Here is a 17,500-nt window from a genome sequence, read left to right as displayed (position 1 = left end):
TAAAATATAATTCTTCACTTGAGTATGTTTTATTTAAAATAAGGAACTTGTTTCAAAATACACTCGCAACGACAAAGCCACATTCACATATAAATAAAACATCTGCTAAAATAATAATACATAACAGTGAGCCAGGTCGTAACTAAAAATAAACTGGAATAAATTATGAAGAAGATCTGTCTGAATAAACTTGAAAATTCCCACCAGGTACTCAAAAGAATGCAAACTCCTTCCTAAGTCTCAAAGCTGAACTGCCTACAATTCCCACAGCAAATCATCTGATTCCCATAAAACTGAATTTGTCTGAATTTCCCACAGAAAAACAATTGAAGCCCACGAAGCTGAATTGTCAAAATTTCCCACTGCAACACAACTGAATCCAATACAGCTGATTTATCTAAATTTCCCACAGCAACACACTTGAATCCAGTGTAGCTTAATTATCTAAATTTCCCACAGCAAATCATTTGATTCCCATAAAACTGAATTTGTCTGAATTCCCCATAGAAAACACTTGATTCCCACAAAACTCAATTTGTCTGAATTTCCCACAGAAAAACATTTGATTCTCAAAAATCTGAATTTGTCTGAATTTCCCACAGAAAAGGAATTGAAGCCCATGAAGCTGAACTGTACAAATTTTCCACAGAAATGCACTTGAATCCCATGTAGCTGAATTGTGCAAATTTCCCACAGCAACACACCTGAATCCCATAAAGCTATATGTCTGAATTTCCCACAGCAAAATATTCTTTACATCAACACCTTAATTATTTATTCATCACGAAACGAATTCCTCAGAGTCAGACAGTCTCCTTTAGAATCCTCTAGAATCCTTTAGAATCCTCTAGAATCCTTTAGAATCCTCTAGAATCCTACAGAATTCTTTAGAATCCCTTAGAATCCTCTAGAATCCTTATTAATTATTCCCAGGTCATCCATGCATCCGAGTTCCAGCCCCATCGTTCCCTGTTGTGGTTCGGCTACAGTATTGATGGAGGTCTGGACTTCGACGGGAATGGCTACCCTGACCTCGTCGTAGGAGCTCCTGGGTCCAACCAAGCAGTGTTCCTCAGGTACGTAATCTTTAGTTGAGAGAGAGAGAGAGAGAGAGAGAGAGAGAGAGAGAGAGAGAGAGAGAGAGAGAGAGAGAGAGGGAGAGAGAGAGAGAGAGAGAAACTGCCTTGCCTGGAATAGCCTCTCATTCTTTCGTGCATGGGAGTGGCCTTTCGCTCTATTGCATAGGAGAGAGAGAGAGAGAGAGAGAGAGAGAGAGAGAGAGAGAGAGAGAGAGAGAGAGAGAGAGAGAGAGAGAATCGTACTTAATGGAATAGCCTCTCACTCTTTCCTGTACAAGAGAGAGAGAGAGAGAGAGAGAGAGAGAGAGAGAGAGAGAGAGAGAGAGAGAGAGAGAGAATCGTCCTTGTTGGAATATGCTGTCACTCTTTCCTGTAGAGAGAGAGAGAGAGAGAGAGAGAGAATCGTCCTTGTTGGAATAGGTTGTCACTTCCTGTAGAGAGAGAGAGAGAGAGAGTCGTCCTAGTTGGAATAGTCTTTCACTCTTTCCTGTATAGAGAGAGAGAGAGAGAGAGAGAGAGAGAGAGAGAGAGAGAGAGAGAGAGAGAGAGAGAGAGAGAGAATATCATCCGAGATGAAATAACCTTTTCAAGAAACTATTCTGCAGAGTAGTCAGAGTTCCCGCCCGAAGTTTGGTGGGTCTATGAAAGGGACCTCGGCCTTTTTGTGGTTTTACAAGAGGCCCAATCGACTCATTGCGATGGCCAGCGAGATTCTGCTGGGTCTTTTCCTAATAACTTTAGCAGGGAAACATTTCTCTTGTCCAGTTGCTTCAGTTCATTTCAAGGTCATTTATAAAAAGTTAGCCGTGATCACCCTAAGGTATTAAATCCATATAGATAAACCAACATGATTTTTATTCTGGTTACAAATACATAAAACACTAAACCAGCATGAACATTCACTACTAGTTAAAACTATTTATTTTGGTTAAAAATACATAATATAGTAAACCATCATGAATATTTACTACAAGTTAAAACTACTCATTTTGGTTGAATCGTACATAAAAACTACACCTCTCGCGGAATCTAAATAAAACAAGATTAAATTTTAGGATGAAAACTCTCGATTTCAGCTTCATTTCATTCATGACTTTAAGTAGAACAGCCCAACAATGCATCAGAGTCCACCCACACCTGAATTGTCCTTATACATTTCCCTAATGGCATTCATGAATTATGCGAATGGCCGGCTGACAAATTCTGGCGATTCCGCTGACAAATGGAGCCATACGAAATCCGACGAGATGATTCTTTGTTGTAACAACATGCAATGTTTAGATGCCTTTTGCGAAGATTGACTTTTCTGCTCTGTAATATATCGGAGAAGGGGGAACGGAGGAAAATGACGAGAGAGGCATTCAAAAGAGTAATAACGGTTGAAAAATGAAATGTCAAAGTGAATGTAGAGAAAATTTAGCAGGGAGTAATTAGTACCTAAAAGGAAAATTTGGAGATTGTTAAAAGAATGCGAACCAAAAGCCAGAGATCTTTTGTGACACACACATACACACAGATGAATCACAGGACGAGGCTCTTGAACTGGTGAAAAGCTGAAACCTTGGCACGAAGAGGTGAATAAAAATAAACAATAGCAAAACTCAGACTGGAGTATCTGGAAAGAAGCCATACATACAAGCAGACTCACGCCACACTTGGTCATATGAAAGCTTCTGAGGAGGTGAAGGGTTGAGGTGAATGCTCTGTACTGGATGTGAGAAACGGCGTCACAAAAGATGCTAAAGGTTGATATATGGACAGAATAAGAAAACTCCCATGTAGGAATGGTATAGGTAAAGCAATGAAGAGTAGGAGGAGGAGGAGGAGGAGGAGGAGGAGGAGGAATACCATGTCGCTGTGAAAAGACAGACAGGCCTTAGAAGTGGCAAAACAAAACCGTTACCTCTGTGACAAACTGGACTGTGAAACAAGTAATAAGAAGGCAGCCATTTCTGATATTGCAAAACGCACAAAATGACACTTTCGTCTGCAGAATGCTTCCACCCACCTGAATCTTTCCATCTCTTCCTTCTTTCCAGGACTGGCCCTGTGATTTCTCTCCAAGGACAGATCGAGTTCCAGACGCCAGAGGTGTACCTAAACGACGCCTCTTGTCCCGTGGTCCTTCCAGATGGAATCCTTCAGAATGTCGTGTGTTTTAACCTCACAATTCATCTGCAGTACCAAGCCAAGCACATTTCGGAGCCCATACGTAAGTTAGATTCCTAAGCAAATATTTCTGTAAGACTAAACACTGAAGAAGATATTGTTCAAATGACTGGAAACTCAGCAAAATGTCTTATGTCAATAACATTAATTTTTCTTTCAGCATTACGTCTGAGGGTCGAATTGGATCACTACAAACGATTAGCTTTCGTTGATAACCACGATGATGTGTAAGTAAACTTACTTATAAATGCAAGTGTACTTTGCACAGAAACTCATTGTATACAGTTTTGCATAAGCTTGTGAGCTCAGAAATGCACATATATCCAGCTCTAAATTAGAATTCATATAATAAGTGACATGAATCTATCTATTAGAATACTTAACATTTTTTAAGTGATATTGTTTAACCAGTTGAACCACGCAATCAAATAATCAAGAAACGATGATAATATCTTTCTAATAAACAAACGTAAGCATCTGAAAGGCAGTTTTCGTGGTCACATCCCAATTGTTTCAGGTACTCGTCAACTCAGAAGATCTCTCACGTTGATGCCAATCCGGTCCCTCTGAATCTTCTAGTGTATGTCAAGGTATGGAAAAGATTCTGCCCTATTTTCGGGTACTGGGAGGTACTAGGGGTACTATCCCTATTTAAGGGGTTGAAGGGAGGGGGTGTGGGGAGTATGTAGATGGGAGTCTCTCATTAATTAATCCCACTTAAGGAAAGGACTGTTAGATAATTAGGAAATTTCCTGGGCAAAAGTTTTCACATTGACTTTATGTTACAAATAGCTTGTCAATATCATGTCCACACTCTTCAGTCCTAAAGAGAAATGAATGAAACAAGTCGACCTTCCCTGAGTAATTGTGCTAAGACAAAATCCTCAGAGAAGGATTGAAGTTCCTTGTCAACTTCCTGACTTCACAAAACCTTGCCTTTATCCCAGAAAAAAATCCGAGTTTCAACTGCTTCTTTCCCTTGCAGCCAAACATCCGACACTTATGGCTGTCAGAGGTTGCAGAGGCTGAAATGAAAGTGTCACTTCTGCAAAAACAGCACTCTACTTCTGATCTGTTCAACGTGATGAGCGCCTACAGCAAGACCAAATTCAGCAACTCGACGACTTTCTACTGCCCTCCACCTCAAAACTGCCTCACAAGATCTGATCTCGTCCTATTGCCAGAAGAAGATCCGTGAGTGTTTTCTTTCTATTTTATAAGCTTTTACGCATCAGGGACTTTCAAAGTAATTTGTTGATCTCTGTCTGATAGATCCAGTGAAAGACACATACAGTACAAGCTTTTCATCTGGAACAAGAGTCTGCTAGTGGCAGAACTATCTTAAAATAGCAATGTGTTACAAGCTTAGGCCTAGCTATCATGGTAGAGGTGGGCTGATATCGATTCTAAGCTTAGGCCTAGCTAGAGTTGTGGTCATTTCCATTCTAAGCTTAGCCCTAGCTATGATGATAAGAGGTGGGCTGATTACAATTCCAAGTGCAGATTCTGAATGCAACAGGATTATGTACAGCAAGGTGGAAATCAACTTATCTCTCTCTCGATGGCTTGGTGGAGAAGTAAACGGTGTACTTCTGTATTAAGCCATAAGGGCATGGGTTCGAATCGTGGCCTGGGAAAATGCCCTTTTGTTCATATGAAATTTATTTTGGAGGACCCGAATTTTCTGAGAACTGACCCGTCAATCTTTGCAGGCGACAACTGGTAGTAAGTGACGGACTCATGAACGTAGCCATCGCCTTCGAAGTGAGGAACAACACAGCCTATTCCGTGACCTTGACGGTCACAGTACCCGACGCCCTGGAGTACTTGCAAGTGCAGAGCGACCACCATTTCCCCAAACTGAGGAACTATAACCACGAAGGCAAAGAGGTCATGCTGGACTTCATATTCCCGTCGCAAATACCGAAGGGGCTGAAGGTAAGACAAGAATTGAATTCAGAATTTAGCTCAGGCCGAGGAAACGGAAATTGACAGGAGAAAGGTTGACAGGAGAAAGGTCTGAAAGGTGTAACGGGAGGAAAATCTCGAGGTTGCACTATGAATCAATTGTTAGGAGAGGATTGAGGAAAGTACAAAGGAAGAAAGAGATTAAGAATGGAGGTGCAGTAAAAGGAATGAAAGAGATTGCAGCTAGGGGTCGAAGGGACGCTGAAAAGAACCTTAAGCAATGACAACAGTGCACCGCAAGAGGCACTCTGATGACACTACCTCCCCTACGGGGAAAGTTAAGACAAGTGTGTTTTCATTTTAAAGGAAGTCTTCTTGTAATTTATCGACTTTCAATGGATGAGATGGTTTTTACAACCTCGTACACTTTTATTAGTGGAGAACGCGGAAATAAAAACAGTTGTATGTGATTTTAACCAATGCTGATTTTGTTTCAAGGGCACACCGCCTAGTTCACCAAATGTTTATTTAAAAACCTTCCCAATTACTGGACTAATATAGACTGAACTCTACAAATATATGAATGAACGCTAATAAATATATGTCTATAAATATATGAATTTATACTAATAAAAGAATCAAATCTAAAAATATATGAATAAACACTACAATAAGAAGTAAATCTATTAATGTAACACTAATAAAAAATTAATTCAATAAATATATGAATAAACACTAAAATAAGAAGTAAATCTATATATGTAAGAACCAACACTAATAAAAGGAGTGAATCTACAATATACGAATGGACACTGGTAACAGAAGTAAATCTATAAACGTATAAATAAAAACCAATAAAAGGAGTGAATCTATAAATACATGAATAAACTGTAGTAAAACGAGTGAATCTATAATTATACGAATAAACACTATTGTAAGCATTAAATCTATATGTAATATATACATATATATATATATATATATATATATATATATATATATATATATATATACATACATACATATATATATATATATATATATATATATATATATATATATATATATATATATATATATATATATATATATATATATATATATATATATATATATATATATATATATATATATATATATGAACGAACACCAATAGAAGGAGTGACTGCATGGAAAGAATAAACTCACGATTTCTTTTCATTTCCTTTCCTCTTCTAGATCACACTGACCTTTACCTTCAAGCACTCGGCCATTCGTCTCGTCGAGTACGACCAGCCGAATCTGTCCTTCGGATTCGTCATCAAAGGGGACACGATGGACCTCGACAATTCCAACAACGCCCATATCGTCGAGGTCCCTCTCATAAGTCGGGTGGAGTTGAACGCCAGGGGGTGAGTTCGGTTGAAATAACCAGTGAATTGATATTTTTTTAATCGACGTTAAAGAAGTTATTAAAAAATACTCATAACAGAATGAGTCTTGGAATGGAGAAACAAATCCACAGTTAACGTATGGGTATACCTATATCCAAAAATAGATCTGTTCAGAGAGGTTTCGGGAATCGGTTCGATTCCCCCTTTTCAAACACTGAAAACGGGAATCGGTTCGATTCCTCCTTTTCAAACACTGAAAACGGGAATCGGTTCCGTTCCTCCTTTTCAAACACTAAAAACGGGAATCGAGCAGATTCCCGAAAGCTCTCTGTGCAGATTTATCTTTAAATATATGTACACATACATAACTGTGGATTTGTTTCTCCAAAGACGTTATTATTATTCATATTATTCAGATGAACCCTATTCGTATGGAACAACCCCACCGGGGACATTAACTTGAAATTCAGGCTTCCAAAGAATATGGTGTTCATTAAAATGGAGTAACAGAAGGTAATGTGAAATTATTATTATTATTATTATTATTATTATTATTATTATTATTATTATTATTATTATTATTATTATTATTATTATTATTATTCAGCAGATGAACCCTGTTCATATGAAACAAGCCCACGTGGGCTACTGACTTGAAATTGAAGCTTCCAAAGAATATGGTGTTCATTAGAAAGAAGTTAAGAGAAAGTAAAGGGGAATACAGAAAGAAGAGAAGTTAGAGAAAGTACCTTTAATTAAAACGAACATGCTTGATAAGATAATGAATGCAAAATGAAACATAAATACATTATTTAATATGACAAGAAATAATAAATGATGCGAAACAATATACAATTTTAAAGAAAGAATCCAAATCGCACTGAGATTTAAAAAGAAAAAAGGTTTCTGAATGCTCATGGCATATAACCTCAGTACTGAAACCCCCTTCTTCACATAACAGAAGCACAGTGCGTTTACTGGTCCGCTGGTATAGTGGCTAGCGTCGTGGTATGCCACTCACATGTCGCGAGTTCGCGTCTCCGCCAGGGCGATGAAAAATCACTGGCTCTGTATCACGATCAGTTACTGCTGCAGTGTGGGAGGTTGAAACCAACAATCATTGGAAGCTTAAAGAGTTTCAAGTCAATGGCCCCTTTGGTGGGCTTGTTCCATGTGAATAGGTTGCATCTACTGAAATAATAATAATAATAATAATAATAATAATAATAATAATAATAATAATAATAATAATAATAATAATAATAATTAGATAGGAAATAAAGAATTCTAACGTTCCTTCCCGAACAGGTGGTCAATCCCCGATCTGGTAGAGGCAAAGTTGAACGAAACAATGCCTGGAAGAGTTCTCTTGGACTTCGAGTCTTATCAAGCGAATATGTCGGACACAAAAGCAGATTATCTCGGGCCAAAGATAACTCATCATTTCATCGTGGTGAACAGAGGGCCTTCTCCTCTTATTCGTGGGCAGGTAAGAAGATTTCTGGTGATTTTGCAACTAAAAGATTCCTCGTGATTTCGCAACTAAAAGATTTCTCGTGATTTTGCAACTATGCGCCTGGGGCTAACGATGTCTCTCTCTCTCTCTCTCTCTCTCTCTCTCTCTCTCTCTCTCTCTCTCTCTCTCTCTGTGGACGAAAGCCTTGGGAGATTTTTGTAAATATTAGAATTTTGTTTATCTTCATAGTTCTAAACATTACTGTCGGGATTTTAACACACATATATATACATATATACAGTATATATATATATATATATATATATATATATATATATATATATATATATATATATATATATATATATATATACACACACACACATAGACACGTGTGTTTGTACCCACTGATATTTTTCTAACATTGTTTTTAAATTTAAGCAAGATCAACGGATGAAAGCGGTCACTTCTAATGACACGTTCAGATGGAAAACAAAATGTCAGATTATTAGCTACACAATATTTAACGGAGATGGAACACCTAACTTGTTAAGATACCTAAATAATACCTCTCATTCTTTCAGATCGTCTTAGGACTGCCTCTGCAACTTGCCTTAGGGAAGCCTGGCCAACTGAGGCATTTCCCAATACTCTACGTCGTGGATCCTGTTAAGACAACGGGTAACCTACGGTGCTCATCCTTACCACTCAATCCTCTAAACGTAAGAATTATAATCATTTATACTATTCTTCTTTCAATTTGATACATTTTTGTCTTATTTATTAATGTTGTTTCTTTTTTAATAAGTGGTATCTCTTTTTTCTGTATTTCCCTTTATTTCCTCTTACTTCTCCATAACGAATACCACATTCTTTGAAGCTTGAATTTCAAGTCAATGGCCCCTTAAGTGGTCTTGTTCCATATGAATAGGTTTCATCCTCTGAATAATAATAATAATAATAATCATAATAATAATAATAATAATTTACCGCCTAACGATTCATCCTCTGAATAATAATAATAATAATAATAATAATAATAATAATAATAATAATAATAATAATAATAATATTTACCATCTAACGATGACCTAGTTTAAGATGCTGAGGTGAATTCTGGGGACCTCGCTGCGCTAGAGGCTAGTAAATAGAGAGATCAGAAGTTCAGGGGTGGATGAGATAGTCGAGATTGAGACGGTTTGGGCACGTGGTGAGAACGGGTGAGGTGGAATGAGTGAAGAGGGCTTGGATGGAACCTGTCTGGGGTCAAAGGTCAAGAGGGAGGTAAAGGATTATAGATGGCGTGATGAAGTGACATGGGAAATGAGGAAGGGCTTGGCAGAGGCGGATGCTTTTCAAAGAAAGAGTTGGAGAAGGTGCTTTAAGGCAACCGACCCCTCAGCTTACCTGAAATAGATAAAATGGTTTATATATTCATCATGTCAACATCTTTTACTTGTGCGCTGTTAATGTGGGATGGGGTTACTGTTACACTGTATAAATTACAAGGTCGAAACATATTCATGACAGTAATTAATGGGTTTTGTGTTAGCTATACTAGTTAGCAAGCCAAAGGTTTTTGGAATAGCGCTAAATACAGATGATTTTAATAGTATGCTGACAACAGAATCAACATCGCTCGCCAAGTTTTCGTTCTTTCAGTTACTGTTTCAAGCGAATGAGATAGATAATATCGATAAAAATTCAACTATCATCAGAATACATTTAGTAAAGTCATGAATATTCTATAGTTAACATTTTTGTTGTTCGCCAATTTACTAACAACAATCATCTTCTACCATCAAGCTGACCACAGACTACAACTTCGAAAACGAAACGGAACAAGACGACATTGATCCATCAACGTCATCACCAGTGGATTTTCTCGAACTGAACGAGTCCTCTACCAAAAGTCTACAAGAAGAAGAAGAAGAAGAAGAAGAAGAAGAAGGAGGAGGAGGAGGAGGAGGAGAAGGAGGAGATGGAACGCTCCATACAGCCAACTACGCTAGAAGGAGACGGTCAGTTTCTGTGGTCGACCAGCTGCCAAGATTAGGGGAGGAACCAGCTCCTTACCTTTCGGCAGAACGTATCATCCTTGAGAACTCGGAGCCGCAGGTTACGACCCCTGCGAGCAAGAATCCTCAGTCTGGTGGCGGGGGGGCGAGGTAAAAAAAAAAAAAAATTTTCAAAATATATGTGCAATAATTTTCTCCCCATGGGCTTTTTGAGTTTTGTAGAAGTCATACTTTTATGCTTAAAAGCTAGGCTTCCTTCTTATTGTCATTTTAGTAATAGTTACTTAAAACTAACGTAATTCTACGCTCAAGTAAGCAAAGGTATAATTCAGAATCCTTGTTAAAGTGTAATGCATTTCTGAAGTTTTTGTTTTTGTGAATGCGAGATTACAGAAATTTATGTAAATAAAAGATGCAAAATTACTTTCATCGTTTCCCAGATGAACATAACAGAATCTTATACGAGTCATTTCACAATGCATTAGACATTACTTGACACAGACATATCTTGACGAATGAAGCAACACTGAAAATCCCCAATTTTATTCGTCTTCCAGGAAAAAACCTCCAACCAAGCTGAGCTGTGACGTCTTTAAGTGTGAAGAGATAATGTAAGTAAGGGTTATTTATCTCAAAAGTGAACCTATCATTCTCTTAAAAAAAAAAAAAAAAGTTAAAACCTGCTGTACTTCACTGAAAATACGAGTTTTGGTACTTCTTCTTTCTGTGTTTCCTGTTGACTTTAGTAACTTCTTTTGAATGAGCACCATATTCTTTAGAAACTTGAATTTCAAGTCAATGGCTCCTGTAGCCTTCTGAGTAATAATAATAATAATAATAATAATAATAATAATAATAACAATAATAATAATAATAATAATAATAATAATAATAATAATAATAATAATAATAATAACATACTCTTTAGAAACTTGAATTTCAAGTCAATGGCCACCGTAGGCTTGTTCCATGTGAATAAGGATTTTCCTTTTGAGTAATAATAATAATAATAATAATAATAATAATAATAATAATAATAATAATAATAATAATAAAGTAGCTTTCATTGCATATTATCTGAGGACAAGTAAACGATTAACTCAAGAAATTTTAAAACAAATTATATATTGGGAAGAGGGTCTACGAAAATAACAAAGATAAGATCTGATTCTACGTGTAACCTGAACCCTCAAAGAGGAAAACATTCCACAATTTGTAGCTCAAAAGACTGATAAAAAAAAAAATAAAGTTGAATCCAATATATTTTTTTTAAAAAGTTGAATCCAATGTATTTTTAAGTCTTTTTAAAATATTGGATAACTATGACTTAACAACATGTAGGTAAAATCCCTCCAAAGTGAATTTTTCAATTGACTGTCCACGCTAACTTTGCAACGATGAATAAGCGTTTTCTTCCCAACAGTTGTGACGTATCTGACGTGGTGTCTGATGGCAATGTCACTATAGAAGTCACTGGCTATATCGTTGCTGGAACACTGGAGGTAATTATTTATTTTCGATTTATTTCTGACAACACAGAATGTAGTTTTCGTAAGGCTTCTTGTATGTGTAAGAACAATTAATGTTCACCCGATCTATTTGGTTATTCACTATTATTAGACTTGAGAGGTTTCACTCACATCAAAACAATTAACACTGGCCTACTCTTTCTGGTCATTCACTATTATTAGATACAGGTGAGATCTAGCCTTCAGAAGGCTTCTTGTATTAACAACAATTGGCGTTGGCCTGATCTATTTGTTATTCACTATTACTGGACCTGTGAGGTTTCACTCACATCAAAACAACAATTAACATTGGACTCCTCTTTTTGGTTATGCATGATTATTGGATAATTGTGAACTTCCACTCACAACAAAGCTATCATTATAATTGATAACATTTAAGCACATTAATCTCCTCATACTCAATAAAACTGACAACACACAAAGCAAGAGTTCTGCTGAATTCATTCGAGACTTCTTCTGCAGCTTATTCATCTTCACCGAGTGATTATCGAGACGGGCATGGCATTCTACACAAGCCAGCAAAATGTTTTCCTCAACAACCACATCGCCAGCAACAAAGGAAGCTTCTCAGAAGCTTACAGTAGATTCGACACACACAAAGAAAATAATGACGTTCATGGACGAAATGGTGATGCAGAATATCTTGGCAAATTTCAAAACGACGAAGGTGAAGAGACCTCCACTGAGAAAGGCGATGCAAACTTGCCTGTATCCCCTTACTTGTCCATGAGTGAGGAACCTCATGGAAAGGTTAAAATTGACGAGAACTCTTCCGAGGTAGTCAACTATATACCTCCTACTGAGAGGCAAGAAAGGACTACAGAACAGGGCGAGAGCACGAGTTCACATGCTTCTGATGCCGAATTCATAAACCCAGACCTGTTGAGTCCTAACAGTTCAGACTCTTTCTCAGGGAAGTCACGTGAAGGTAGAAATGATACAGCTGAAAGATACGTTGCTACAACTGGCATGACCACCGCGTCAGTAGACTCACAGCTAAAGGATGTTGATCTTTCCACTGGAATGAGTGTCAAGATGACAGAGTCCACAGGCCTTGCATCTGATCAATTTTCTTTGGATTCTCACGTCACCAGCCCACAGCACCTGGAAACTTCTGATGCTGAATCTTCTGTGACAACAGAAGGAATGTTTACCTCTGATGCTGAATCTTCTGTGACATCAGAAGGAATGTTTACCTCTGATGCTAAATCTTCTATGACAACAGAAGGAATGTTTACCTCTGATGCTGAATCTTCTGTGACATCAGAAGGAATGTTTACCTCTGATGCTAAATCTTCTGTGACAACAGAAGGAATGTTTACCTCTGATGCTGAATCTTCTGTGACAACAGAAGGAATGTTTACCTCTGATGCTAAATCCTCTGTGACAACAGAAGGAATGTTTACCTCTGATGCTAAATCTTCTGTGACAATAGAAGGAATGTATTCAGAATACACAGCTACAAGTAAGGAAGCATATACCTCCACTGCCAGCATCTCAGACACAGATCTCGTGAGAACAGAGAAATCAGAACTTCCAACAGCGATGAGTGAAAAGGTTTGGAATTCTACAGTTGACACAAATGATACATATGTGTCAAGAGATAACACCTTCAATTCCTACCCCTTTGCAGAAGCTTTAAAAGAAGCAACATCAACTGCAGACTATGAGTTTGTCTCGCCTCCAGGAAGCAACTACAGCAGATCAGAAAATCAGACAACCACACCCAAAAACAGAACTAAATCAGCAGCCTACTCTGCGAGAAGATACGATGTCAGAGTCTCCACTTATATCACAATCATAAAGGTGAGGATTACAGCCAGAAATATTTACATATCTTTTCAGTGTTGTTGAAAAATATTTACCTATGAAGAATTCAAGTATTTAGGAAAATTTTCATCTGCCAAACTTGACAGAATGATCCGTATCTCAGAGTAACTGGGAAACTGCTTTATGTTTTGTTATTGGGATACGACTGCGTAAGAATTCAAGAATTTAGGAATATTTTCACTTACCAGAAACTTTCATTCTACAGAAAACGAAAACGAGCGATTTCTCTGTAGAATCTGTACTTCAGTTGAGAGGCCTGGAAATAATTGGTGCTGTAGTGGGAGGCTTGATGGCAGTTGTCATCCTGTGCAGTCTATTACATATGGTAAGAATACTTTTATATTTTTCAATATATTTACAGATTCACACACAAACTGTATGTATTTATGTATGTATTATATGTGCATATACATATATAAATATACATATATATGCACTACTCACAAATTCACACAAACTGTATGTATTTGTGTATGTATTATATGTGCATATACATACATAAATACATACATATATATGCACTACTCACAGATTCACACATAAACTGTATGTATGTATGTATGTATGTATGTATGTATGTATGTATGTACATGTATGTATATATATATATATATATATATATATATATATATATATATATATATATATATATATATATATATAAATAATGTATGTATGTATTTATGTTATAAGGTAAACTTTCTGGTTATCCAGTAGAAAATAACGAAACAAAATTCACGAACTTCGAAAGTAATCAATAACGTAGGCAACAGTCGAAAATGTATTTTCGTTTAATGTAAACTTAGACCAGCCTGTCCCTACCCCGTTTCTAACACCACCCAGAAACCTTTCATTTTTCTCTTTCTCTCCTCCCAAGTGCGGCTTCTTCAAACGCAAACGGATCAGCAAAGAGCAGAGGGAGGAACTGGAGATGACTCTGAAGGAGCGACAGGAGAAGGAGAAGTACGGATAATGGAGGGTGCAATGTGAATCTTGATCAGTAATCATGTATGTAGGATATACCAGCGGATGCTTACCAAGAAGACTCAGGGAATTCGTGAGGTGAATAGATAGGTAAAACTGAATGTCTACTGTCAGAGTGCAGATTGCACAAGCAATATTTGCTAATCATATGACTGACAGTAGATATTAAGAACTGCCAACAGATGATAAATAAATTTAAAGAGAAAGCAGTATTTGCTAAGCATATGACTGACAGCAGATATTAAGAACTGCCAACAAATGATAAATAAATTCAAAGAGAAAGCAGTATTTGCTAATCATATGACTGACAGCAGATGTTAAGAACTGCCAACAAATGATAAATAAATTCAAAGAGAAAGCAGTATTTGCTAATCATATGACTGACAGTAGATATTAAGAATTGCCAACAAATGATAAATAAATTTAAAGAGAAAGCAGTATTTGCTAAGCATATGACTGACAGTATTTATTAAGAATTGCCAACAAATGATAAATAAACTTAAAGAGAAAGCAGTAGTTGCTAATCATATGACTGACAGTATTTATTAAGAACTGCCAACAAATGATAAATAAATTTAAAGAGAAAGCAGTATTTGCTAATCATATGACTGACAGTAAATATTAAGAACTGCCAACAAATGATAAATAAATCTAAAGAGAAAAGTTATTTAGTTAGGAAGCAAATGGATGTGATTAAGCGTAACTTGCTTCAAAGAGGAACATTAAATTCCTGAAAGGTACAGGAATATTCTAAAAGCTCTTGTGAATGTTTATTTTAAGGAGGGGAAATTTCTTCCTGAACAGAAATAAATCGTACATTTAAAAGGGTTCTTGCCTCGTAGAATATTAGTATTCGTCTTCCATATTAATCAAACGATTAATAACGTACAGAACTCCCTAATTTTATAGCTAGTTTAATCACCTGTGTTCAAATAAACATGTAAATAATCACCCATATAGTAACAAATGCAAATATATGTTCAATTCGCCTCTGTACATACTCCAAAACCTTAGCATACTGTAGAATTATAAGGAATGATTTTGTAGATTATAAATGTTGGTTGTGAACTCAACACAGCTTTAATTATGCAGTGAATCACTGAGAAATTGGAGAGAGAGCTTTCGAAACAAAATCAGTTCTGTGAAAATTTCTCATGAAGTGGACTTTCAATGTTTGAGCATTTGTGAAAAAAAGAAGGGTTATAATGCACGCATTAAATGTTTTTTTTTTATCTTTTTTTGAAATATTCTTATTAATTTAATAAGAAAGCTTCCTTCAAAAGCTGTATCATATATCAGAAGATATTGCCCATGAGAATTCTATTATATTACTGTTACTTATGTTATTAACTTTATATGACTGAATTTTTCCCTTTATTGCTTTACGAATACAGACACCGACTGATAAATTATGTTGAACAACATTGCTATTGATAATTTGCATCGATGGAAAGCAAAGACCATACGCCATCTCATTGCTTGAGAAGACATCTATATTCAGCTTCTGATAACTCTGTAACAATTTCAAGTTCCTTTGCTTTATAGGGTCACGAGAATCTAAGTCTGTATCTGACTGATTTTCTCAGGTTTACCCGGAATGAGACATACTTGATAACTATTTATTATGCTATTTCTCCGGCTCTTTAGCCATCAAATGCTTTAGGTAAATGGAATGTACTCCAGTGAGTGTAATACGTTTCAATGTCAAGCCAACATACTGAGATGTATTATCTTATTTCTTTCTTTTATATTATAGTCTTTCTGTCAAGTAAAATAAAAAAAAGGATGAAAAGTTATTCACCGTCTTTTAAAAAGCCCTGCTAAAACTTAGCCCTTTTTTTTTTTTTAAATATAGTCATTGTTGGGATATGAGAGTACACAAAATAATAACTACATATGTTCAGATATACAAATAGGGTTATCAAACCGGAGGAATTTCAAACCAAAAACATATATTTTGCTTATATTCCGAACGCTTGAAAAACTCTAATCTCCTTCATAATGTCAATGATATATATATATATATATATATATATATATATATATATATATATATATGTGTGTGTATATATATATATATATATATATATATATATATATATATATATATATATTCAGCGTGATAAAACGAGTACATGTATAAATAAACAATTGTGATTTTTATCACCTCGCTGGAAACCATTCCGCCTCCCGGGCGGAGGACCGTGGAATCGAAAAATCCAAATTGTCCAATAATACTTTCGTAAAAGAGTGAAATAAACTTAAACCCTAAGTTGCGATGTGCAAATAAAGAGGTGGAGGTTAAGTGTGAACCTGAAAATGTGACGTTTGACATACTACGTTTGGCCCATACAATCCTAACCTTTTATCTGAACACTAAAAACCTCTAATGTTCCAAGAGGTTGAAAACGAACGATTTTATCGCGATACTTCTCCAATAATTATATATATTGTTCATGCACACGAGAGTATTATTACAAAGCGTTATTGTATTGTATGCAGTCACATCCAACTAAAAATATTCCATTATTAGCGCTTAATCTCCCAATACCTTTCATTCATTTCAGTCTTGCATTATCAGAAAACGACAATATCATTTTCTTTCAGTCTTCCTATTCATTGTTCCCCACACCAGGAAAGGAGATAAAAGCCAGGGAGAAGAGAGAACCAAAAATAGAATAAAAGGCGAGAGCAAGAAAGGAATATGGACAATGGACGAATAAGAAACGCGAATGAATAAGGAAAGGAAGAAGAATTGTTGGCTGTTGTCATTCATATTTGTATATCAGTTATAAAATCATTTCCATCAGATTCAGAAGGATATTGATATATTTGTTCTTAAAACGACATTTTCTTCCCGGCTCCATACTCTCTCTCTCTCTCTCTCTCTCTCTCTCTCTCTCTCTCTCTCTCTCTCTCTCTCTCTCTCATATATATATATATATATATATATATATATATATATATATATATATATATATATATATATATATATATATGTCTATATCACACATCACCACAGGGGAAAATAATAAGAGATTGGGTCTAGGTCTTGACCGGTTTCAACTCTATTTCCAAGCCATTAACTAAGGGCTGACCAGTCCTTCGTCAAAGGCTTGGCAACAGAGTCGAAACCGGTTACGACCTACACCCA

General features: G+C 36.1%; 1 protein-coding gene across 1 annotated transcript in view; it reads left to right on the top strand.

The window, feature by feature from the left end:
* Nucleotides 1-16,142, top strand: part of LOC136852391 (integrin alpha-8-like) — a 33,780-nt gene extending 17,638 nt beyond the window's left edge. Inside the window, exons 12-26 of the mRNA XM_067126985.1 lie at nucleotides 934-1,076; nucleotides 3,119-3,291; nucleotides 3,409-3,475; nucleotides 3,766-3,838; nucleotides 4,234-4,442; nucleotides 4,961-5,186; nucleotides 6,375-6,547; nucleotides 7,838-8,018; nucleotides 8,570-8,707; nucleotides 9,792-10,153; nucleotides 10,561-10,614; nucleotides 11,427-11,505; nucleotides 11,995-13,338; nucleotides 13,568-13,687; nucleotides 14,240-16,142. Of these exons, the coding sequence (XP_066983086.1) occupies nucleotides 934-1,076; nucleotides 3,119-3,291; nucleotides 3,409-3,475; nucleotides 3,766-3,838; nucleotides 4,234-4,442; nucleotides 4,961-5,186; nucleotides 6,375-6,547; nucleotides 7,838-8,018; nucleotides 8,570-8,707; nucleotides 9,792-10,153; nucleotides 10,561-10,614; nucleotides 11,427-11,505; nucleotides 11,995-13,338; nucleotides 13,568-13,687; nucleotides 14,240-14,335 (3,438 nt within the window). The 3' untranslated portion in view covers nucleotides 14,336-16,142. The remainder of the gene's footprint in view (nucleotides 1-933; nucleotides 1,077-3,118; nucleotides 3,292-3,408; nucleotides 3,476-3,765; nucleotides 3,839-4,233; nucleotides 4,443-4,960; nucleotides 5,187-6,374; nucleotides 6,548-7,837; nucleotides 8,019-8,569; nucleotides 8,708-9,791; nucleotides 10,154-10,560; nucleotides 10,615-11,426; nucleotides 11,506-11,994; nucleotides 13,339-13,567; nucleotides 13,688-14,239) is intronic.
* The last annotated feature ends 1,358 nt before the right edge of the window (nucleotides 16,143-17,500 follow it).

This window comes from Macrobrachium rosenbergii, chromosome 25 (assembly GCF_040412425.1).
Source record: "Macrobrachium rosenbergii isolate ZJJX-2024 chromosome 25, ASM4041242v1, whole genome shotgun sequence".
In the NCBI taxonomy this organism is placed as follows: domain Eukaryota; kingdom Metazoa; phylum Arthropoda; class Malacostraca; order Decapoda; family Palaemonidae; genus Macrobrachium; species Macrobrachium rosenbergii.
Note: the sequence above shows the minus strand (reverse complement) of the source record. Positions and strands in the feature narration are given on the sequence as shown.